Below are 26,207 nucleotides of genomic sequence, written 5' to 3' on the forward strand. Positions count from 1 at the left end.
ACCTGAGACAATGGCTTCTGTCTTCACAATATTTAGCTGGAGGGAATTTCTGCTCATCTAGTCTTGGATGTTGGACAAGCAGTCTGACAGTTTCAAGACAATACAGGGGTCCTGAGAGATGATGGTGAGGTCCAGCTGCGTATCGTCAGTGTACATGTAAAAACTGACACCATATTTTCAAGTGATGTCACCGAGAGGCAGCATTTAGATCAGAAATAGGAAGGGGCCAAGGATAGATCCTTGGGGACACCAGAGGTAACGGTGAGTTTTAATGCTTAGTAGCTACTACTTATAACATTGGGGGGGGAATTTTACTGGAAACCCAACATCGGGGGCCATGGTGGAGGGGGCCCAGTAAAAGCTTCTGGGAGAGGCCCGCCATGGGTCTCGATGCCTGGAAAGCCCCGCTCCATATTACCAGCAGTAGCAAGGCCTCGTGATGCTGCTCCTACTGTTCAGCGACGGCAGCAGGATTTAAATACTTAAATCAATGCAAATTGAAGAATTATTCACCTACCTGCTCCAGTCGGCCGTCCCGCTGCCAAATTCCGGACAGTTGCCAGGACTCCCGCGCCGTCGGATCTCCATTCGGAGAACTGAGGCGGCACACTGGTTGGGAGGGAGGAGCAGATAAGCTTTCAGGGTGGCAGGCGATGGTGGGGAAAACTATTGTGATTGGTGGAGGGGATGGTGGGAAGGGGTTGAAGGTGAAAGTTAATAGCCCGTGGTTGGGAGAGCGGGGTGGGGGGGGGGGGGAAAAAGAGGGCAAGTAATAAATTGTTTTGTTATTGGGGGGGATGGGAGAGGGGCTTGAATCTTTTATTAAATTTTTAAAATTAAATTTATAATGGTTATTCCTTTAAGAATTTAAATTAAACATAAGGGCTGGAAGCCCTTTAAAAATGGCCCCGGCGCAAGCGCAGTGGTGCCAGATGCCGTTGCCAGGGATGGAGCGCCTGCCCCTCCACGTCATTCAGGGCGGGGGGGGTCTGCCCTACGCATGTAAATGAGCTGCCGCGTATAATATCGCAGCGGGTCCACAGAGTAAAAGTCACGCATACGGGCCGCCATCTTAGAAACTCGCCGCTAATAAAATTCAGCCCTGTGTCTTCACACACCCGGTACAAATGCAGAGAGGTGTATATGATACATTTTTATCATCAAGTGTCAAACTGCAGGAATATGTCCAACCAGAGTTCTAAGCAGCCATCAATTCTAACTTAGAACTGTTCATGACTGCCTCTCAGTTGTATATTCCTGCCATTGTGATGAAGTGCCTGACATCCTTTGAGAATGTCATTGCTCCTTCACACGATACAAGAGGTCAGTTGGCAAAGCATTCCCAAACATAATTCATTTTGTCAAATACTTACACTGTCTTTTTCTTTAATCTGTTTTTCGAGTGCCCTATTGCTGTTGCGTAGCGCCGTTTAATCTGTACCGCTTTCTTGTGTAACAGCTTTCTTCCCTTTTTCCGCGGTCGACAAATCTGACACACCCACATACCTGTGATGGAGACACAAAATAATGAATATTTCACTTGTTAGAAGCTAATGTTGTCTTATCCACAAAAATTTGTGTCTACAGCCAACAAAATTAATTGTCAAAAGTACAAAAAAAGGACTGCTTGTAATCTTCCACAGAAATGTGCCATAAGTATATGCATGCTAATATCATGCCTGGGAAGCGAAGAAACTTTTCTCCTTCACTTTTAATTTGGTAATGAAGAATTGTCCCAGTTATAAAAGGGAATCAGGATCCAAGTTGTGGAAATGTGCATCAGATGTCACTTTAGCTTCAAATAGGACAAGAGCAGATTTAACCTGAACAACTGTTCGCTTTCGAGGGTTTTCTCCAGGTACAGCTGCACTTTTCCAAATTATGCACACCACTCAATTAACCAAGTGTTGAGCACGGGTGCTCCCATCAACCTGATGTCAATATGAGACTGAGGATCTGCTCACATGGATGCAGCAGAAATCCAGAAAATGCGTGATATCTTCCTTTTAGCTTTTGACCGGCCATCTGATTGAGGATGGCAAGTAGAATTAGTCTCCTGTGGACATGGATCTGAGTATCTGCAGGTCATCACTAATCTTTTACAAGTTACTTGTCCATTTTCAGCCACTGACAATGCTCAGTCCAATTAATAATCAACAGCAGGCATTTTCTAACCTCAGAGAGTTTATCTGAGCAGCTGCTAACTAATAAGAGAATAATGGACAACAGAGTGATTATCATAGTATTATTGAATTGATGGGTTCAAGGCATGTCATAAACAAGTAAGTTTGACTTCTGAGCTGAAGGCCAAAATTAAATTGTTGCAATCATTCCATTACTTTTTGTAAAACAGATATTAGAAATGTTATTCTACTGCACAGCAAGATTAACAGACATGAAAAGAACTTTGGTGGTAGTTGTTGAGCATACTCATAGTTTATTTCTGGATGCTCTGATTTAGATGCTGGTAATATTACTGTTTCTCGGTTGTAAAATGGATGTTGGCTAATTCTGCCTGAAAGCTTTGTGCTTTATAAACTGACAATCCATTGCAATCCTGTATAAATCTAAATGAGCCAGCCCAATAGCATAAATGTTCCTTTGGAACATTTCTAATAACCCAGATCCCACTTGTTGACAGGAAGCTGTCTAGTTCCTTCTTGAAAACCACTGATTTCTTGTTCCACCAACTGTGCCAGCAATCTGCTCCACATACCTTTCGGTTCAAAAAAAAGTAGTTCCTGCATTTCCTATTTTCTTCTGTTGTCCTTAATTTGTAAATATGGTCCCTGGTGATTAAATTTGGGACATACCAGAGAAGCTAACTTGTTCAAACTTTTCTGACACCCATTTTGTTCCTGTGACCGTTTTCAGAAATCACTGTGCTGCATATTGTTGACATGTGATGAAGTCTGTAACTGTGACACTACTGATGGAACGTTATAGTGGAGATACAGAGATAATTTTAAAGTAACCTGCCTGTTAGGAAACTGAAATGAACAGGCGCAATGCTATTTTTACATCCTGTCTGACAGCATTCTGCACTCAATTGTGTAGGTTTCCCAACTGGTGAGTGAGGTTAAAATTACCCCTATAATTAAGTGTAAGAAATTCAAAAGGCGTATTGCACTTCTTTTCCTTACATGTCACATAGGAAGCAATATTTACAGGCATGACATACCATCCAAGTTAAACCTCAAAAGAAAGGAGGCATAACCAAATGGGAAATGCACCAAAGACAATGGATAGAACAGAAGGAGCGTCACATTACCAAATTAAATCAGAACAATTTGACAGCATTTTCTTTTTCATTCATTCATAGCATGAGGGAGTCACTGGCAAGGCCAGCATTTATTGCCCATCCCTAATTGCCCTTGAGAAGGTGGTAGTGATCCACCTTCTTGAATACAACTGAATGGCTTGCCAGACTATTTCAGAGGGTAGTTAACAGTCAACCACATTGCTGTGGGTCTGGAGTCATACATAGGCCAGATCTCCTTTCCTTTCCTCAAGGACACAAGTGAACCAGAAGGGCTTTTACAACAATCCAATTGTTTCTAACTCTCTATTCGATATTTATTTAATTAATCTGACAGTGTGGTCCTGCAGTTTAAGGCACTAACTTAAGGCTCTAATCTCCGTGGAGGTGCAGCTTCAGTTCTCAGCAGTGTCAGGCCTGACGAGCTCAGATGGTAAATCATAAGACTCTTAATTTCAGGGCTATGCGTTCGAGATCCACATTGGGTGGTTGTGGTTTTAGCCACTCAGTCATGGCTCAGTTGGTAGCATTCTCACGTGAGTCACAAGGTCCTGGTTCAAGTTCCACTCCAGGACATAAGCACAAAAATTAATGCTAACACTCCAGTGCAGTACTGAGAGAGCGCTACATTATTGGAGGTGCTGTTTTTTGTCTGAGATGTTAAAGCAAGGCCCCGTCAGCCTCTCAGGTGGATGTAAAAGATCCCATGTCACTACTTCAAAGAAGAGCAAGGAAGTTATCCCTGGTGTCCTGGCCAATATTTATTGGCATGGATTCGTTGGGTCTCCTTCTGTGTCATAATGATTCTATGACTCTAATTGAATTTAAATTCACCAGCTGTTGTGGCGGAATGTGATCTCATGTCTCCAGATGATTCGTCTAGGCCTCTGGATTACTATGCTATCATACGAATGTCCTAAAACATGCAACTGTTTCCTCTTTAAGAAATATTTTTAAGGTTTATGTGGGCGCTGCATTTTACAGGAACCTACAATTATTTTGCAAGACATCTATGTGGTACAAAGAGAAGGGAAAAGCATTTCCCCCCACCTTTCACTGGTAAACAATACCCTTTCAATTCGTCAACAATCACATTACTTCAACAGTTTGGAACACTAAATCATTTGCTTACAATCAGGATAATATATTTTTGCAGACAATTACTTTCTGTGGGAGAAGAGCTGCAGAAAATTGCTGGAAAACCTTCCCAAGGTTAAGAATGGAAATTCACCACGAGAAGATTCTTGTGCTGGGCCCTAACACACACTACTTAATTAATTGTATCACATCAAAGAGAAGAATTCTTACCTTTCGGCATCCTGGTGAGAGGTGGGTCACAGCACTCCATGTGAAATCCTCGATCACACGAGTCACAGAACAACATGTTATCCTACAGAGAAAGCAGTGATACAGATCATTATTAATCTTTATGATCTTGTAAGTGGTATTGAACAGCAGCTATTCACTGTCACAAAGGCTCAAATATACCGCAATGTCCCATGTGTGGTTTCACGAACCCACTTCAATATTCAGCCAATGTAAAATAGTTTCTTCATAATTCAGAGGACGTAGCTTGCGTGTAAGCTCCCATAAGCAGTCAAGTAAAGAAGAACCCCTGCTTTGTGCTATTGGGCTGGCTCATTTAGATTTACCACAGAATTCAAAGTAACAGATTGTCAGTTTATAAAGCACAAAACTTTCAGGCAGAATTAGCCAACATCCATTTTACAACCGAGAAACAGTAATATTGACAGCAGATAAATCAGAACATCCAGAAATAAATGATGAGTAAGCTCAACAACTACCACCAAACTATCAAAAACCAGTTCACTCTTTGACCATCACAGCCCTGTAATCTCCAACACCCTTTCTCCTATTCCAAAACATCAATATATCTCTACCTCATCTTCAAAAGTCTTACTGTGTTAAAGTTTTATAGAAATGTAAGTTGTTGTTGTCACCTTCTCAAAAACAACTTGCATTTACATCATGCTTTTAATGTCAAAATACATTCCAAGGCACCTCACAGCAGCATTATCAATAAAAAATTTGACACCAAGTCACATAAGGACATATTAGTAAAGGTGACCAAAAGCCTCGTCAGAAAGGTAGGTTTTAAGGAGAAGTTTAAAGGAAGAGAGAGTAGAGAGGTGGAAAGGTTTAGGGAGAGAACTCCGAGCTTAGGGCCTAGGCACAGCAGCCAATGGTGGAGCAAAGAAAATCGAGGATGCACAAGAGGCCAGAATTGAAGGAGCGCAGAGATCTCAGAAGGTTGTAAGGCTGGAGGAGATTACAGAGATAGGAAGAGGTGAGGCTATGGAGGGATCTGAAGACAAGGATGAGGATTTTAAAATCAAGGTATTGCCAGATCGTGAGCCAACGCAGGTTACGAGCACAATGGTGATTGGCGAAAGGGACTTGGTGCTAGTTAGGATATGGGCGATAAGAGTTTTGGATGAGCTCAAACTTACAGAGGGTGCAAGGTGGAAGGCCAGTCTGGAGAGCATTGGAGTACTGGAATATAGAGGTAACAAAGGCATGGATGAGAGTTTCAGGAGCAGGTGAGCTGACTCTCCAAGCCGGTCTTTCGGACACCTCCCAAATTCCTGCAACTACCCCTACCACCCCAAGTTCTACCCACCATGACAAATTGTAGGAGGACATCACCATGGGCCCACTTCTCAACAAGCTTTGACATCTTCAGCAGATGGGACAAAAATGTTGAGCTTTTTCTTTATTTAATTAAAATTGTAGTTGAAGGAAGAAATGTTCTTGAAATATTCAACAGATATTCTACACTATATACTATTCTACGAATTGCTCATAATCACATTCCAAACTTACAACATATAATTCTGATATACTGTTCAGTGAAACTCATTATTCTGCACTGATGCCATCACAATCATCGCTCAGATTCAATGTCATTTCGGTGTTGGTTTTAATTGTGATCATTTTATTGAATGCACATTTTGTATATTCAAAAAGAATGGATCGCAGAGAACAAAACATTGCAACTTAATCTCTTTGGTATTTTATCCTATCACCTGAAGCCTCTGACTGAATGTCTGCTTTGTTAAGCACTCTTAGATACCAAGTATTCTAATTCTTGTTCTACAGTTCATTCTGGTTCAGTCCCTACAGGTAAAACTACTGCCTTTGAGAATAATGATAATTAGAGCTGGAATAAAGGCTCAAACCCTTGACACTTCACCAGAGTACTAAGTTAAAATTTCACTTTCAATCCCCTGTTCTGCTCTGCATCGCCAGAAAGCTGCCATTTTAATACCTGAAGGGTGCTCATTTTGATACAAGCTTGTTTTTGAGGCCTAAAATCCTTAATGTGCCACTCAGATCCCAAAACAAGGTGTTACATCTATTACGATAATCAATATAAAATAAACTGAATTAGCATAAACCTACTTCAATAAATCCTTATCACTTGGATCACAAAAATAGGCTTATTACCACAAAAAAGTTACTGAGCATTAGAACTTCATCACAAAGTGCTCAATAATTCAAGTATTAAATAAATATTGGTTCTGAGTGCACCACATATAGGACAATAAACAGCTAAATACACTGTGGTACAAGGCAACTATTCTATTAAATGAGGAAGGAAAAGGGACTGAGGAATAAATGGAGAAGGCAAATAAGTGGGATTGGGCTATCAAGGAGGGACTGGCTTACTGGGCTTCATGGCCTTTTACTGTTATACTGGGTGAATTATTCTGATTGTTCACAAACTGCCATGAGCAAGAAGCAAAAGAATGAGCTGATGCCAGATCTGAGCAGAGTTGTTCGGTGTATTTAGTGCATTGGTACCAATATACAATAGGTAAAATAACAAAACCATCTGTTTTAATGTTACAGATTAAGCTTCCTCCTATTTCTCGTCTACATGATGACCCTTGGCGATATCATCCAAAAGCACCGCATTAGTTTTCACATGCATACTGATGACACTCAGCTCGACCTTACAAAAATTTCTCTGGATTCTTCCGCTATTGCTAAATTATCAGACTGCTTAGCCAACATCCAATACTGCATGAGCAGAAATTTTCTCCAATTAAATATTGGGAAGACTGAAGCCATTGTTTTCAGTCCCCACTCCTGACTCCATTCTTACCCCGGCAAGTCTAAGATTAAGCCAGTCTGTTTGCAACCTTGGTGTCACATCTGACCCCAAGATAAGCATCCAACCTCATATTCATGCCATCACGAAGACCACCTATTTCCAACTCCGTAGCATTGCCTGTCTTCGCCCTGTCGTCATCTGCTACAGAAACTCTCATGAACGCCTTTGTTACCTCTAGACTTGACGAGTCCACGCACTCCTGACAGGTCTCCCACATTCTATTCTCCGTTAACTTGAGGTCATCTAAAACCCTGCTGCCAACGTCTTAACTCGCACCAAGCCCGTTCCCCTGTGCTCAATGACCTACATTGGCTCCCGGTCAAGCAAAATCTTAATTTTCAAATTCTCATCCTTGTTTTCAAATCTCTCCGTGGACTCGCCCTTCCCTATCTCTGTATTCTCCTTCAGCCCCACAATGCTCCAAAATATCTATGCTCCTCTAATTCTGACCTCTTGTGCATCCCTGATTTTAATCGCTCCACCATTGGTGGCCGTGTCTTCAGTTGCCTCGGCCCCAACCTCTGGAATTCCTTTCCTACACTCTGCCTCACTTTCCTCCTTTAAGACACTCCTTAAAACCTACCTCTACCACCAAGCGTTTGGTCATCTGACCTAATATCTCCTTTTGTGGCTCAATGTCATTCTTTGTTTTATAATGCTCCTGTAAAGAGCTTTGGGATATTTTATTACGTTAAAGGCACTACATAAATATAAACTGTTGTTGTTTTAAATTCTAAAATCTAATCTCTTCACTATTATCAGCACCACTGACATACCTGCAACCACCAACACGCTACCCACTTGCTGAACTCAAAACGCTCTGTTTCATCAAAGTTTGAACGGGCAATGTCTGCAACTGTGTTGTTGAGTGACTTTTACAATCAAATGAACAAAGTATAACATTTTGTATACCCAGCATTGCATTTTACTAAAATTCTTACACGACTCAATGTTTTTTTTCACAGTCGATTTTTCTTTGGATTTAATGGGAAAAAGACCCCTTCAGAACTGTTATATAACAGTAAACCTGAACACAGCAGAGGATGAGTGAACTAAGTCTAAGAGTAACAAATATGGTGATAATATAGGATCAGGAAGTTGCTGGTGCAACTCAGGTTTGGCAGAAACATGCTGTGTACATAATCAAGGTTGACACTTAGGTGCAGCACTAAAGGAGAGTTGCACTGTAAGTGATTTTTTTTTAGATGAAATGTTAAACTGAGACACTCCTTACCTGTTCGGGTGGATAGTAAAAATCGCATGGAACTATCTAAAGGAAAGCGGTAGTTTTTCTGATGTTCTCTCCCTCAATTACTACCACCAATAACAGATTAATTGATCATTCCGCTCACAGCCATTTGCTGGATTTTGTTGGCAAAATGGCAGCTGTGTTTGCTTGTTTAAACACAAAATTATTACACTCCAAGTTAATTCATTGTATGTGAAGCACTTTAGGATATCTGTACAAAACAGTTTAAGGTGCTCAATAAAAGCATGTTTATTCTTTCTTGATTGTGTATCTATAAGTCACGATGGGTTCTATTCAACACAAAAAATCTGATCAAGAGCAACACAAGGGAGTGCCACTGAACTTTTCCAACTCTGTAACTACTTTCTTCACTTCATTTTTCGGGCAAACTTTTAAGGATTTTCTCTCATATAGATTTATGGACTACTTACAGCATTTTTCCCCTGGTCCCGACAGGTGCTGCACGTCTTGCATTCAATACACTGCCATCGTAAGGCCTTCACACGAGCAGTTAGTTCCGGAGAGAATTTCAAACAGGACGGGTGACCTGGAAACACAGCAGAGCTAATATTCAGTCTGTGACCATATTATTCATTGCATACATACACAGCTGTCATTCAGGTGGATGTGCATCATCACAGGTTATTCAAAATAGAGGTTATTATCTCTATTTTATGGATGGGTAGCATGTACTGTTTTTCAATGCGAATACAAAGAAACAGGAAGAGAAAAAGTAAAACTAGAATCCTCAAGGTGTTGGAGCATAAGGTTTGACTTTGAACATTTGGAATTGCATTACAATTTGAAAGGACAAAGTCACATCAACATCAATATAACTATGCAAGCAGAACTCTCATGGCGTAGCTCATGAGTAGTCGAGGTCTAAAGCACAGCTGTAATATTCAGCCATTTACATGGTTTGTTCCTTTAAGGGCACTACTCAAGTCCTCATTGTGTCGAAGTGATGTAAATGGGCAAATCAAAATAACGTAACTGCTTGTAAACAGCTGAGGTCAGAGGACAATTGTACATGCTTTTAAGTTCCAGGTCAATGACTGGCCTTTTTCATTTTTTAAGGCTGGTTACCACTGTAATGACGTGTGACATGTTTGTGCTAGACACAACACATAAGTGTAGATACGAGTGGATCTTTAAAAGCTTTATTCAGTGTGTCACTGGACATGTTTTAAGCAAATTAATGTATTATCAGGGCCTAGGATTTATGATAACTGAAATTAAGTTTCTATTACCAAATGCAATGGGAGTGTATTTTCAGGTTCAAATTATTTGATTGTGACCACATTTTAATGGAAATCGTTTACTTCGTGGTGATGATTATGTTTAGATATGAACTAAATAACATGCCTTGCCCTTTTCAAAACCAGGATCCAAAGAAAGGTAATAGCCAAGATGTTCCAGGCAACATGTATGTTACAAGTCAAAGCAGTAAGGAGCAGCAGGGGTTTAATGCTGGGATGGTGCTCTGGAGGTGTAGGAGTCATGGGAAAGAGCTGATGGGATGTGGGGGCACTGGATAGTATCAGTGTGCAGGTCATTTGCAGTTGGGTGTTGAAATACTGGGAGGAGGGTGATTGCCCTGAGGGTTGAAATAGTGGAAGAGGGGCTGTTGAGTGACAGAGAAAAGCATGATGGCTGTGAGCTATTCGCTGTAATACATACATTAACGAAGAGGCAGTGTACACATTTTCATGACACCACAATAACTATTGTGGAGCACTGCCATCAAGCAAAAATACTAACTATAGCACCAACTGTCGTCTCAGTGAGAGGCAGAAATTGTCTCCTTGTTGACTGTACAATAGTGAAATAAAAGCAGGACAATCCAAAGCACAAAAACGCCTGAAGGATCTCTTTAAAGATCTATTTAATTTATTCTGAATCAACTCAAACAAAGCAGACTAAACTAATAATTAGCAAATAAAATGTTCCAAAGCTTCAGCCTGTGATTCCCAACAACTAAAATGTGGTGCTGCTTTCATCTCAGGTTCCTCTTGAGGAAGCAACATAAACTGACATCTTCACCTGTATTAGGGCTGCACCCATCAACAAGGCTGAAGCTGAATAAAATGTTTCATAAGCAAACAAAAATATTAGTGGTGTAAGTTGATGTTGCTTTGAGAAAATACAGAACTATGACAGGGATGGACAACTGGCATCTCAAGAGCGTGCAGCAGATCCCCGATGGCTGAAGTAGGGTTCTCTGAAGGTATGACTTACACTGCAACTATAAAAGCAAACTAACAAAGTACCCAATCAAGCAGAACAGGACAGCAGCCTTTCCTGTATTGAGATCCAGCCAGTAAATTATACATGCCTTGCGTCTAGCATGCACTTCCTATTTGCCATATTTACTTCCTGTATCATAACTTTTTAGTGCATGGACAATGCAAAGAACTGCAGCAGGCATGCCTATCAGCTGGAGGGATGCAATTTCCTTCTCCAGCTCCCCAATGCAGCCAAACCTGACTGAACCTTCCTGTACCAGAGTCTCAGGGTTTTGCAATCCATGCTGCCTCAATGCCCCTGTCCTGGCACCCAATCTTTCTCTCAGTGATGGATATAATTTGACTGTTTTAATAAGAAAACTCCTATTTTTTTACAAACAAAATGAAGATTTGTTCAAACCAGCCTGTTCCTGCTCACCCATGCCCAGCTTTCAATCACCAGTCACTTTTTGATCCTACTTTCTTGCTCAGCATCAGGATGTTCTGGTCATTCTGGTTCTGTTCCCAATAGTCGTTCCAAGCAGTAATCAAGGAACCACGAATTTGTATTAGAAGTGCTTATAATTCTGCGTCACCAAGAAATTCTAAACTGGTCAAGAACAGCTCTACAAAATGACACAGACCCAACTCTTGTGATAGAAATAAAACCAATACTCAGGTAGGGAAGCTTCACTGTTTCTTCAGCTGTCTAAACTGCGAACTTTCGGAACAGGGAACTATAACTTGGAGAGAGAGGAAAATAAATAATAATAGGTATAAATTATGAACAACAGTAAAGGTAGCTAAAGAGATAATTTGGTTTGTCTTTTGGAATAAATTAGAAATGGAGAGAAAATGTGAGAAAAAGACAAAGATAATGTGAGAGGGAATGAGAGAAAATGAGAAACATGCAAAGTGGAACAGAGATACAAAGAGCAAGAACAAGAGAAAAATGTAAAGAGGGAATGTCAAAAGGTGGGACAGGGAATGAGGGAGAGAGGAAATTATGAAGGGAGAGATGGTATGAATAGTAAAAGGAACTGAGGAAGGGCGAGAGGGACTGAGAAAGGGGAAGGGTGAATGAGGAAGGGAAAAAGGGGAATGAGGAACAAGAGGAAACTAAAAAGGGAGCAAGGGAATGAGAAAGGGAAAATAAGATACAAAGAGAGGAAGTAAGTACAAATGGGGAAAAGGGAAAACAGAGAAGCGAAATCGGCAGAGAATTGAGAGATCAGGATAGAAACGATGAGACTGAGTAAATGGGAAAATTCAAATGAGACACTGAAAACTGAGATGGGGTCAGAGACAAAGACAAGTAAGCAAAGAAAAATACAAATTTCATGTAAACAGAAACAACGCATGCCAAAAGCCACATTGACGAGCTAGGTTTCAAAACTCTTTGCAGAATGTACTTTTGGTTGCAATGAAAATATCAGTTGCCATGAGTAAAGACAATATATAATCAGTAGAATTTCTTTTTCTGGCTTTTAAGTTTTAAAACATGAACCACTCCTAATCTAAGCGGTAGGCTGGTTCACTCAATCATTTAGTATTATGCCTGTTCTAGGCTCCTGGCACCAACAGACCAGATAAATTGGGAGTCCCAGTGAATTTGTTGCTCAGAGAAGTCACAAACCCCTTAACCTTAATGCTCAATGATACAGCATGTTGGATTCCAACATTGTTAAAGCAGATTATTACACAGGACTCAACAATTCCTTACACATAGACTATCAAGCTCCAAAAGAGCCCTCAACTAATAAGTTGAACTTTCTCCATCAGAAATGAACTAGTGTCACTGAAATTATTTAAATGTTACGAAAATTTGGGAGGACTACGTACCGCTATTACCACAGTCTGCACACGAAATGAGTTCCTCACGTTTCTTCTCCCGATTCTGCTCCTTTGTCCCCAGACAAAACCCACAGATTGGAATTGGCTCTGCACGGGGCTGTTGACAGAAGAAAATGTTTATTCTCAAGAGTTGTTTTGCTGTACTTCAGCACAGTCAGCACATACGTCATTAGTGCTAAATGGAGCACAAACCTGGCGTTGAAAAGCAGATAAATATCAACTAACCTAACAACTCAATGAGGGTCCAAGCAACATTTGCATAAGAGTCGTGGAGATACCCCCTTCTCTTTGTGACAGTTGGCATAGGATCTGGATGGTTCACCAAGTGAGGCAGACAAACTGCCACTTAAGACCAAATGGCTCAGGCTCCACGTCCCTGGTGTGTCAACAGTTTTAGTTCTGAACCCAAGTCGGGCTTGAACCCAAAAGATCCATCCCAAAAATAATGCTAAACTCAATGGTCAAATAATAAGCTACTTTTTCATTAACGAACATTATAATCCTAAAATCATGCAAAAAAAAACAAAATGTAAATTTCCTTTCATGCAGTTTTATAAAGGATATAGACAAGCTATCAATTTAGTAAACATATCAAGAGACACATCAGTCCTGAGATTAAGCAGTGCCAGCTGAGACGGAAACCACACCTGCCAAAATGAAACAGATTAATTCCGTCATTTGGAACATTATTTTTGAACTGGACATTGAACAAACCAGTTTAAAAAGACCACAGAACAGTGGCTGAAAACATGGCTACACATTTGCATTCTGATCCAATTAGCCAGATGGGTTTTGCCAATCGTGATGATCAAAAGTCATTGACTGTGTAAGAGCCAGCATTCCACACCCTACAAATAGAAATTAGTGAAAAACTTGGGGGATCAATAAATGTTGGCCAGGACACTGGGAGAATTCACCTGTTCTTCTTCGAAATAGTGCCGTGTGATCTTTCATGTCCACCAAAGAGGACAAACAGAGGTCTCAACTCAGTACTGTGCTGGATTGCCAGCCTAGATTTTGTCTTTGCAGTGGAACTAGAACCCACAATCTTCTGACTCAGAGGCTGCACTGCGACCGCTAAGCCAAGGCTGATGTCTTGAGTCAAAGATCAAGTTACTGTGATAGTCATTATATAGCACAGGTTGGGGGGTCACAGTCAAGTTTGCACTCAATGACCTATGTATACTCTTAACCAATGTTGCAACAGATTTGAAGTATGGTATTTGATTGTATAACTTCTAGCCTGAGTCATTTACGGCATGGTAATAGTCTTTGCTTCGATCTCCTATCTTTCACTTTTCCCTCTTGTGTTTTTGTGTACACTACCTGCTGTTCTCCCTCACTAAATTAATCTGCCTCCCTGATTACTGTAGCTCCTCCAAGCTGGTTTCTCACTTTCACCTGCTCATTGGCCTTTCCTGATAGCACAGCCTTTCAACCAATCTTTCAATCTGGTATGCTGTCTGCATCATTCATATCTATGGGTATCCGGCAGACGTAATCACTTTCCCACACACTAAAAGCCCAAGAGAACGACATTGCGCTATCAGCCATCTGATCTTCATGGGAGGAAGAAAAAAACATATTTAAAGGTTTTAAAGCAATTGTAACAAGTAGGACTAACTAAAAACACAAGGTACAAAGACATATTGATTCACCAAATTATAATCTGTGGTGATGCTTGCGTAATTTATATAACTCATGCCATTTCTATATATTTCCATAGCCCAATCTGCATCCTTGACACTTCTATATGGTTAAACTGCATAACGTATGACAATAATTGATATTGAAGATCTTTGACCTCATTTTCCCTTACTCTTAACTATGCACCATGTAGACACAACCATTAGAAGACAAATTGCATTGGAAAGGGAATTTTGCAATCTTTCTTCAAGAGAAAGGAAATTCAAAGACAGAATGAATTATTAAATTTGCTTAACAGCATTGAGAACTGACTGCAACCTCCCTCCACTGCTGGCTGCTCTAGTGACAGTGGTAACAGGCACTGCCCCACACGGTTCCATTATAAACAGCAGGTAGGGCAGCTTCAAACCAATCCAAGAGCTGCTCTCCAAATGCCCAAGACCAAAGGGAAGCATGCTGCAGGAAGTACTTGCTATCACTGGAGTGGCTGAGCAAGGATACAGATTCAATTAAAGGAACTCCATGCCAGTGGGAAAGCAGACATTTGCAACACAATGTCAAATAAGCTGACGGTAATCTTTACCATTTTCTTTTACAAGAGAGATGTAATTTGAATAAAATTGCTTCACTGGGCTTTGTTTCCCTTTTAAGTCTGCAAAGGGCAATTTCTTCTGATATCCCATATTATGCTGAATTTCCACCACTAGAGGTCACAAACTGCAGCAATATGGCTTGCCAGAGCTGTCATTTGCAGTACAAATGTTATTATTTTCTATTTTAGAACCATAGAAACATACAGCACAGAAGGCAGCCATTCGACCCAGGACATCTGTACTGCCTCTTCGAAAGAACGACTGTACTTAGTCCCATATTACAATATCAATTCATTTCTTGCAGTAGCATAGAACTCGGGCAGAAACCATGAAGCCATATGTACATACACAGAGTAGCTGTACTGAAAGCAGCTAATTTTTCATGGACCCAACAAGCAATTTTAAATTAATTTTACTTGGGTTCAATGACGGTTCTTCTAGAGTGATGACAGAAGCAGAGAGCATTACTCAATTCATATTGGTGACTCTCTGGGTTGTTAAGTGGATCAACTCCAAACAGCATGTGGAGAATGCCAGCATGTACAAAACCAAACATTTGCTGATTTGAAGCATTTTTGAAATACACTGCTCCATGAATGTACAGGCTGCTGGGTCCAGCCTGCTATTCCTATGATCTTAGCCCAGATGTGCAGAATATCAAGCAATCAACACATAGGTGGGATAAGAAAACTAATCCAAGCTGCTTTTAATGACTGTGGAAGAAAAAAGTAGAGGCAACGTTAACAGATAACTTTTAGATTAGAGATACAGCACTGAAACAGGCCCTTCGGCCCACCGAGTCTGTGCCGACCATCAACCACCCATTTATACTAATCCTACACTAATCCCATATTCCTACCAAACATCCCCACCTGTCCCTATATTTCCTTACCACCTACCTATACTAGTGACAATTTATAATGGCCAATTTACCTATCAACCTGCAAGTCTTTTGGCTTGTGGGAGGAAACCGGAGCACCCGGAGAAAACCCACGCAGACACAGGGAGAACTTGCAAACTCCACACAGGCAGTACCCAGAATCGAACCCGGGTCCCTGGAGCTGTGAGGCTGCAGTGCTAACCACTGCGCCACTGTGCCGCCCTATTTCATTAATGAAAAATGACAATGTTGTCACTGATGGAGTGCTGCAGCAATTCTTTCATAGAATGCCTACAAGAAAACATCAGATGGAAGAGGAAGGGAAACCAAGAAGATGAATGCTCCTCCTTCACTTCAAACAGATATGTGAAGCCAAGTTGTGCCTGTCAGTTCCAGTATGGCTGATGGACAACTTTCATTTATATAGCTCTCTCAAGACACTTTAGAGAGGCTTTGAAGATCCCATAGCAACTTCTGAAATGAAGAGCAGGAACTTCTGCCAACATTTCTCTGTCAACCAATGCCATTTCAAGCAGATATAACTAGTCATTCCTCTCACTGCTAAACATTGCTTGAACAGAATAGTTGCTGTGCATTAATGCCGACGTGCATCTCAAAGGCTGGTGCTTTAGGAGGGTCTAGGTAGAAAGCGGCCGTCAATGGAATCCTATGTTGGTGAGAACAGGGGCACAGTCATTTACGATTTTCACAAATGATTTAGAAGACAAATATTGTCCAGCTTTGCGGATGATGATTCTAACAATGTGACAATCCAAAAGGACCTAGACACGTTTGGGGCTAGGTCAATAGGTAGAGAAATGGTAGATGAAGCTCAACACAACTTTGTGTGAACTCATGCGATGTGGTACATGATGTGAGAATGTAAACTACATATTAAATGGCAACATCCACGAGGTAACAAAGCAATAGGAATTTGTCGGCTTTGGTCAATCAATATAAAATCTCACAATCAGGATTGCCAAGCAATTAAGAAAGTTTGGATAAGTACTGAAAGCTATGACTTATAGGTCTAAGGAGTGATGTTAAATTGTATCTGGTGTTAGTCAGGCTTAAGTTTTGGGCACTAATTTATAGAAAGAAAGTAGAATTATTGGAGGGAGTCCACAGAGACTTAAGTTTATTCCTGAACTTCAACAGCTCAGTTATGTGGAAAGATGGTCTACCCTGGGACTTAGCTCTCTGGAGAAAAGCAGGATGAAAGCAGGTAAATTTTCACGGTCAAGAGCATGTGGATCCAGCATAGTTCTTCAATTGTGAACAGGCGTTGAGGACTAGTGTACACATTTTAAAGTTAAAGATGTCAAAAGAATGCAGGAAATTTAAGAAACAATTCTTGTCCTGAGAGAAATCCACAAGAGTAGTCGAACAGAAATTCAAGCTAAGGCTTTTTTAATAAAATAGCTCAGTATGAATCCCTAATAAGAAAGGGGATATAGGGCTTTGAGTTAGAGAATTACAGCAAGGAAACTGTTGGGAGATTTTCAAGGATAACATTTTAAAGCATTTCAACACGACAAGGCACTATATAAATGCAAAGATTTCTTCAAAAATTAACTGGGGAGGTACGACATCATCATTTGTATTGTTGGAGAATATTGTGGAGATGCTCAAATACACAGGAGACGACATGTAGTTGAAAAATTCTAATAAAATTGATCACAAAGAAACTGGTCTGTCTCACTTCCTCCCCTCCTCAGAAACTCATACTTCTGAAGCATTTATTTCCCTGCTTAGGAACAGTAGAAATTTGTACCCCCAGCAGCAAAGACACGTAAAGTGTCCCCAGAGTTGTTCTCACTGCTTTTCAACTCTGAACAAAAGCTTCGGTTTATTCAATCACTAGGAACTCACAGCTACTTCAAAGTGCAGCTGCTGCATTTCAAGGTACTCGGTGTGAATAGTTGAGAGTTACTCACTCCACGTGCTCGGGGAAAGGTGTTTTTTTTTTAATTTGTTCATGGGATGTGAGTGCCATTGGCAAGGCCAGCACTGCGGCACAGTGGCGCAGTGGTTAGCACCGCAGCCTCACAGCTCCAGCGACCCGGGTTCAATTCTGGGTACTGCCTGTGTGGAGTTTACAAGTTCTCCCTGTGTCTGCGTGGGTTTCCTCCGGGTTCTCCGGTTTCCTCCCACATGCCAAAGACTTGCGGGTTGAAAGGTAAATTGGCCATTATAAATTGTCCCGAGTATAGGTAGGTGGTGGGGAAATATAAGGACACGTGGGGATGTGGTAGGAATATGGAATTAGTGTAGGATTGGTATATAAATGGGTGGTTGATGGTCGGCACAGACTCGGTGGGCCGAAGGGCCTGTTTCAGTGTTGTATCTCTAAACTAAACTTTATTGTCCAACCCCAATTGCCCTTGAGGTGGTGGTGGTGAGCTGCCTGCTGAACCTCTGCACTGCATGGTATATGTACACCCACAATGCTGCTTGATGGGAGTTCCAGGATTTTGATCCAGCTACAGTGAAGGAACAGCGATATATTTCTAAGGGAGGATGCTGTGTGACTTAGAGGTGTTCGCATGTGTCTACTGCCCTTGCTCTTCTAGGTGGTAGAGGTTGCGAGTTTGGAATAAACCAAAGCTGTCGAAGGAGCCTTGGTGAGTTGCTGCAGTGCATCTTGTTGATGGTATACATTGCTGCCATTGTGTGCTGCTGTTGAAGGAAGTGAATGTTGAAGGTGGTGGATGGGGTGCCAATCAAGAGGACTGCTTTATCCTGCATGGTGTTGAGCTTCTTGAATGTTGGAACTTCACTCATCCAGGCAAGCGGACAGTATTCAATCACTTGAGCACTGCCTTGTAGATGGTGGACAGGCGTTAAGGAGTCAAGAGGCGAGTTACTCACCATAGTATTCCCAGCCTCTGACCTACTCTTGAAGTTATGTGGCTGGTCCAGTTAAGGTTCTGGTTAATGGTTAATCCCAGGATGTTGATGGTGGGGGATTCAGTGATGGTAATGCCTTTGAATGTCATGGGGAGATGGTTAGATTCTCTCTTGTAGGAGATGGTCAGTGCCTGGCACTTGTGTGGCATGAATGTTACTTACCACTTAGCTGCCCAAGCCTGAATGTTAACTAGGTTTGCTTCATATGGTGGACACACTGCTTCAGTACCTGAGGAGTCGCGAATGGTGCTGAACATTGTGTCATCATCAGTGAACATTCCCACTTCTGACCTTATGATGGAGGGAAGGTCATTGATGAAGCAGGTGAAGATGGTTGGACCAAGGAAACTGCCCTAAGGAACTCCCTCAGCGATGTCCAGGGGCTGAGGTAATAGGTTGTTGGAGGCCATTTAACTTTATTCTCGATATAACTTCAAACAATGGAGTTTCCCCTAATTCCCATTGACTTCAATTTTACTAGATCCCCCTTGACACCACACTCGGTCAAATGCTGCCTTGATGTCAAGGACAGGCACTCCAGCCCTTTTGTCCATGTTTGGGATCTGGGGTCTGGCACCACGTGGTCCTACTAGAACCCAAACTGAGCATCAGTGAGAAGGTTACTGCGGAGTGTCATTTGATAGCACTGTTGATGACACCTTTCATTACTTTGCTGATGACTGACAGCAGACTGATGGGGCAGTAATTGGCCGGATTGGATTTGTCCTGTTTTTGTGGACAGGGCATACCTTGGCAATCTTCCACATTGTCGGATAGATGCTAGTGTTGTAGCTGTACTGGAACAGCTTGGCTAGAAGCACTGCTAGCTCTGTAACACCAAGTCTTGTTTCAGCGTTATAGCCGGGATGTTGTTGGCACCCATAGCCTTTGATGTATCCAGTGCTCTCAGCCATTTCTTGATACTCCATGGAGTGAATTGAACTAGATGAAGACTGGCATCTGTGATGCTGGGGACCTCAGGAGGAAGCCAAGATGGATTATCCATTTGGCATTTCTGGCTGTCCTGTCTTTTGCACATTCAACCATCATTCAGGATAGGATGTTCATGTAGTCTCCTCTTCCCATTAGTTATTTAATTCCCCACCACCATTCACAGCTGTATGTGGCAGGACTGCACAGCTTTGATCTGATCTGTTGATTGTGAGGTTGCTTAACACCGTCTATAGAATACTGCTTCGGTTGTTTAGTATGTTTGTCGTCCTGTGCTGTCGCTTCAGCAGATTGGAACTTCATTTTTAGGTTTGCCTGGTGCTGCTCCTGGCATGCTCTCCTATGCTGCTCATTGAACTAGGCTTGATCACTTGGCTTAATAGTATTAAAATTAAGGATTTCATTCGTTCTTCCCAGAAGGTTGATTGCCATGGATCTCCACCTCTTGTCTGTCCTGTGCTGTCCTTACACATTCTGCATTGGTCAACTGCATCCAGTCCATTACATCTGTCATTCATTTTCTTCTCTGCTTCCCTCTCCATTTTCCATTGATCTTTCCTTCTAATAATTGTCTCTGTCTACCTTCTGCTCTAATGATGTGACCGAAGTATTGTGTATTTCTCTCTTTGATGTTGTGCACTAATTTCCTCTTTTCTCCAGCCATTTTCAGCACTTCCTCATTGGTCTTTCTGTCTGTGTAAGATGTGCAGAACATCCTCCGATATGTCCACATCTCAAATGCATTCATCTTACCAAAAGTCTCTTTATTTGTTGTCCATGTCTCCAAGGCATATAACAGAGATGACAAAATGTAGCACCTCAGCATTCTTTTCCCAAGATTCAGGGTCAGTTTTTCTGATGTGAACAAGTCCTTCATTCTGACTGGTCTTGGCTATCTCAATTCTCCTTTGGCTCTCAGTCAGATCTGCCATCATCAGTGATGAGCTTCCCAAGATATATAAACTTTTTCAGTTGTTCCAGGACTTGTCCATTTATTTAAATTTTCACTTCCAGGGTTAGGTCCCTGCTTATCACCATTGTCTTGGTTTTCTTCACATCTGTTCTTAATCCATATTCCACACTCCTTGCATTCACTTTGTTCACTATTTGCTGTAGGGCCTCTTCTGACTCTGTAATCAGTGCAGTGTCACCTGCATATCTCAAGTTGTTAATATTCAACCAAACACTATTGCAACCTGGTAGATGTTCTATGTCTCTGAAGAGAGTTTCAGTGTACAGATTGAACAGTTTTGGGGACATAACATAGCCCTGATGCACTCCTCTTTTGATTGGAAAACTGTGACAAGCCACTATCAATCTCATCACCACTGATTGTTTCCAATATAGATTCTGAATTATCCTTATATCATTTCTGTCCATTTCAAGTTTGTTTAAGCATTCCATTATTTGCTGAAGGTAGAATCTATCAAATGCCTTCTCATAGTCTATAAAGTTTATATACACAGGTTTTTGTACTTCCAGATATCTTTCGATCATTACTCTCGTTCCTTTCTTTGGTCTGAATCCTGACTGGTCATTTATTTCCAAAACATTTCATCATATGGCTCATGAGGCTTATTGTCTAGTGTTTTTAGTTTCTTTGGGAGCTGAATGAACACTGACTGCCTAAGATCAACAGGTATGAATTCTGTTTTGTAAATTTTGCTGCAGCGGTTTGTCAGTTTCCCATTGTTAACATTATTCAGGGCTTTCAGGCATTTTGTTAGCATCTCATCGATTCCAGGTGCTTTCTTTGCTTTCATCTTTTTGATCACTGCATTGACTTCTGCCTCTATTATCTCAGGTCCTTCTCTTCCTTCTGGTGGTACCAATTCATTTTGTCTTCATCGTCATACAGCCCACTAATCCACCCATCGTTTTTCTACCCTTTCTTTTTTGAAGCGAAGTTCACCTTCCTTGCTCCTTATACGGTCACTATTTGTGGCTATTTCCATCTTGTCTGTCAGTGCGCTAACTTTCTCATGCAATGTGATGATATTATGACTTTTCTCCAATTCTTCTATTGCCTTGCAATGGTCTTCATACCACCTTTCCTTGGCTGCCCTGCATGCTTTTCTTAGTTGCCTTTCTATTTTGTCATATTTTTCTTGATTGTTCTTCTGTCCTTTTCTCCATCATATCTAGTATTTCATCAGTCATCCACGCTTGATGTTTTCCCCTCTCTTTCTTGGGGACCGTCTCAGTTACTTTTTCTTTATTCATTCGGGGGATGTGGGCGTCGCTGGCTAGGCCAGCATTTATTGCCCATCCCTAATTGCCCTTGAGAAGGTGGTGGTGAGCTGCCTTCTTGAACCGCTGCAGTCCATGTGGGGTAGATACACCCACAGTACTGTTAGGAAGGGAGTTCCAGGATTTTGACCCAGCAACAGTGAAGGGACGGCGATATAGTTCCAAGTCAGAGTGGCGTGTGGCTTGCAGGGGAACTTGCAGGTGGTGGTGTTCCCATGCATCTACTGCCCTTGTCCTCCCTTAACATGTGGTAGAGGTTGTGGGTTTGGAAGGTGCTGTTAAAGGAGCCTTGGTGCATTGCTGCAGTGTATCTTGTAGATGGTACACACTGCTGCCACTGTCTGTCAGTAGTGGTGGGAGTGAATGTTTGTGAATGGAGTGCCAATCAAGCGGGCTGCTTTGACCTAGATGGTGTTGAGCTTCTTGTGCGTTGGAGCTGTACCCATCCAGGCAAGTGGACAGTATTCCATCACAGTCCTGGCTTGTACCTTGTAGATGGTGGACAGGCTTTGGGGAGTCAGGAGGTGAGTTAATTGCCGCAAGATTCCTAGCCTCCGCCCTGGTTTTGTAGCCACGGTATTTATATAGATAGTCCAGTTCAGTTGCTGGTCAATGGTAACCCCCAGGATGTTGATAGCAGGGAATTCAGCAATCGTAATGTCACTGATGTCAAGGGGAGATGGTGAGATGCTCTCTTGTTGGAGATGGTCACTACCTGACACTTGCATGGCACGTATGTTACTTGCCAGTTATCAGTCCAAGCCTGGATATTGTCCAGGTGTCGCTGCATTTCTACACGGACTGCTTCAGTATCTGAGGAGTCGCGAATGGTGCTGAACATTGTGCAATCATCAGTGAACATCCCCACTTCTGACCTTATGATTGAAGGAAGATCATTGATGAAGCAGCTGAAGATGGGTGGGCGCAGGACACTACCCTGGGGAACTCCTGAAGTGATGTCCTGGAGCTCAGATGATTGACCTCCAACAACCACAACCATCTTCCTTTGCGCCAGGTACGACTCCAACCAGCGGAAAGCGTTCCCCCTGATTCCCATTGACTCCAGTTTTGCTCGGGCTCCTTGATGCCATACTCGGTCAAATGCTGCCTTGATGTCAAGGGCAGTCACTCTCACCTCACCTCTGGTGTTCAAGCTCTTTTGTCCATGTTTGAACCAAGGCTGTAATGAGGTCAGGAGCTGAGTGGCCCTGACGGAAACCAAACTGAGCGTCACTGAGCAGGTTATTGCCAAGCAAGTGTCACTTGATAGCACTGTCGACGACACCTTCCATCACTTTACTGATGATTGAGAGTAGACTGATGGGGCAGTAATTGGCCAGGTTGGACTTGTCCTGCTTTTTGTGTACAGGACATACCTGGGCAATTTCCCACATTGCCGGGTAGATGCCAGTGTTGCAACTGTACTAGAACAGCTTGGCGAGGGGTGCGGCTAGTTCTTGAGCACAGGTCTCCAGTACGATTGCTGGAATGTTGTCAGGGCCCATATCCTTTGCAGTATCCAGTGCCTCATTTCTTGATATCACGTGGAATGAATCGAATTGGCTGACGACTGGCGTCTGTGATGCTGGGAACTTCAGGAGGAGGCTGAGATGTATCATCCACTCTGGTATTTCATGCTCTATTTCAACCTTTCCCAATGCCTTTCTGTTGTTTCCTCCTCACTAAGATCTTGCACTGTCCCTGAAGTAAAGCTTAATACTTGATAATAACCGCCGCCGGGAAGTACGTTTACAGATGGTGGTGCAGTACAATTCTGCTGTTGATGGCCCACTGTGCTTCATGGATGCCCAGTTTTGAGCTGCTAGATCTGATCTGATTTTATTCCATCTGTCCCACATACTGTCTGTCCTCTGCGAAGGCCATGGATTCAAAGCTGGATGTTGGTATTCTATGGATATAAAAGAGTCAATGTATCAGCCACCTCAAGCAGATCTGCCCCAAGAAAACACAGAAGTAATGCAGTCAATGTGTGCAGTGGGAGAGAATTATTGGTTTGAAGTGTAAGAATTGTATGCATTTGGATCCACCTATACCAATACTGTTCCTCATCAAACTGTGTGACTTGGGCCTGTGATCTGTCCTTTAATCAGTGTTTCCAACAGAATGAGATGGGGACTCACAAGTTGAGAGATGGGGCACATTGTGGCACATCCGTGCTATATTTTCCTCAATGAAAAGTATGGTAGCCGCCTAAATAGTTTTGTATCAAATGGCACAAGTTATCCATAAAATTGCCTTCTTCAAAGCCAATAAAATTGAAGTGTCAACTGGAAATGACCTATCAACTGCATTTCACAGTACAAGCTGCACTAGTGACATTGTTTTAAGTGAAACAAGCACACACTGACATCTTCACCAGTAATAAGCCCTCCCTCCACTCCAGCTGCAGGGCAGAATACTTGGGGCAGTCTGCGGCCAGACTGCCACGGTGTGTACACAGAGCAGGATGAATCTATGGGAAACTGACATCCTGACCTAACTGCCTCAGGGACTGAAGCTCTCTAACCCATGTCAATAACAATCTACTTAAACCATATGGATTCAGAATCAATTATCTCTGGATAAATGGACTAGTTCTAGAGCTCAAAAGACTGAATCGCTACAGGATTTATATCCAGTGCTGTGAGCGGTATTTGAAACCCAAGCCAGGTCAATCAGCCAGAATAAGCCTCTGGCTGAAGTTGGTGAATCACCCTATTGAACAAGTTCAACCAGATAACAAATACTGACATATTTTTGTGCTGAGACACAGTGCTGTGCTGATCGAACACTCTGGAATCAGAGCAGACTACTTCAGAAACATTCAATTATGGAAATGCGTGGGGACAGACTTACTGTAATGTTTACAAAGCACACTGATGCCGCTGAGCTCATGCTTGACTTATTTTTATTTCTCTCTTGCCTGCCCACACCAAGTTACTATGCTTTCTCTCACCTGCGTCAGGTGCCAAATACAAAAAGGCAGCCTGTTCTGCTATCTGACTGTTCGTTCTCTCATCCCCAAGAGGTGTGAAAAGCAATCCTGACTGATATGCCTGTCAATTTCCCCCACCGCCGTCTCTTTTTTTGCCTGTTATCTAGCCTCCCCCATAAAGCTCAACTAACAGAAGAACTACAACAACTTGTATTTACATAGCATTTCTGACACAGAACAAACATCCAAAGGTGCATTGCAGAGTTGCAAGAAAAATGGTGAGCTTTAAAACGGGGGACCTTTGGAGGGGTGGCCAAAAGCTTGATTGAAGTAGTGAATTTTGGGGACGGTCTTACAGAAGGAGATGGAGATGTAAGGCAGAGGGGTTTATGAAGTAAACTGCAGACCATGGGGCCAAGACGTCTGAAGGCTCACACACCAACTGTGGGACAAAGGGTGAAGGGATGCACAAAAGAATAACAGAGTGCTCCAGAAGGTTGAGAGAGAGGGCACGGTTGTCGAGCTAGATGAGGTTACAAAGGGAGGGCCAAGGCCATGACCAGTTTTGAACACTGGGATGAAAATTATACATTTTTGCAGGTTGGAGGATCGGAAATCAATTTAGGTCAGTGAGGACAGGGATATTTATTCAACAGGACTTACTGCAAAGTAGGATATTGGCAGGAACATGTTGGATAAGTTTATGGAGGATGAAAGATGGCAGGCTTAAGTGTTTAAGGAATAGATGGGTTGACGCAGGTAATGTTATGGAGGTGGAAGTATCTGGGCGTTGTGATGGAGAGGTCATGGGTCGAAAGCTTGGGTCTGAAGCTCAACTTGGGTTGACAGGAAACAGGGAGGGGAATGGAAGTGATGATAAGGGTATGAGGATCGTGATGGTGAGCTGAAAACAATAGCTCCAGTCTTACCAGTGGTTAGCCAAAGCAGAGTAGAAATTATGGCATGAATGAGTCCCAATTTAACTGCATTGAATTTTGCTCTCTTGTAGGATTCTCCCAGAAGAAAAAATTTTGCTGAGACCGTGAAAATCCTTTATTTCTCAGCTCTGATTTTTGAGTTATGTCTTTGAAAATTATTTAAGTGACGGATTTAAGCAGCTAAATCACAGTCAATGACGATTTCTGAATTTGAAAAAAAAACCTTTGTTACACTTGATGCAAGGCTAACGTTCAGACAAAGATGAATTGCTCCAATTGGCAGGTTATTAGAAGAATAAATGAGTTTCTACTGGTGCTCAGTACTAAAATATCGATGAACTGTATGGCTAGTCACAACGAGATTCAACAAAAAAGACT

The 26,207-nt window shown here is 42.0% G+C and overlaps 1 protein-coding gene across 6 annotated transcripts in view; it reads right to left on the reverse strand.

Moving 5' to 3' along the window:
- The window catches only part of LOC137357231 (histone acetyltransferase KAT6A-like), a 181,507-nt gene that overhangs the window by 88,295 nt on the left and 67,005 nt on the right, over window positions 1-26,207 (reverse strand). For 5 of the 6 annotated variants that reach the window (XM_068023401.1, XM_068023400.1, XM_068023399.1 and 2 more), the window contains exons 3-6: window positions 12,714-12,822; window positions 9,078-9,193; window positions 4,568-4,649; window positions 1,374-1,506 (exon numbers count right to left, since the gene is read on the reverse strand). In XM_068023401.1, the coding sequence (XP_067879502.1) occupies window positions 1,374-1,506; window positions 4,568-4,649; window positions 9,078-9,193; window positions 12,714-12,822 (440 nt within the window). Of the gene's footprint in view, window positions 1-1,373; window positions 1,507-4,567; window positions 4,650-9,077; window positions 9,194-12,713; window positions 12,823-18,716; window positions 22,778-26,207 lie in introns of those variants that run through there. The other variant, XM_068023402.1, reaches the window with a different exon arrangement.

The sequence above is a fragment of the Heterodontus francisci genome, chromosome 47 (assembly GCF_036365525.1).
Source record: "Heterodontus francisci isolate sHetFra1 chromosome 47, sHetFra1.hap1, whole genome shotgun sequence".
Classification (NCBI taxonomy): Eukaryota; Metazoa; Chordata; class Chondrichthyes; order Heterodontiformes; family Heterodontidae; genus Heterodontus; species Heterodontus francisci.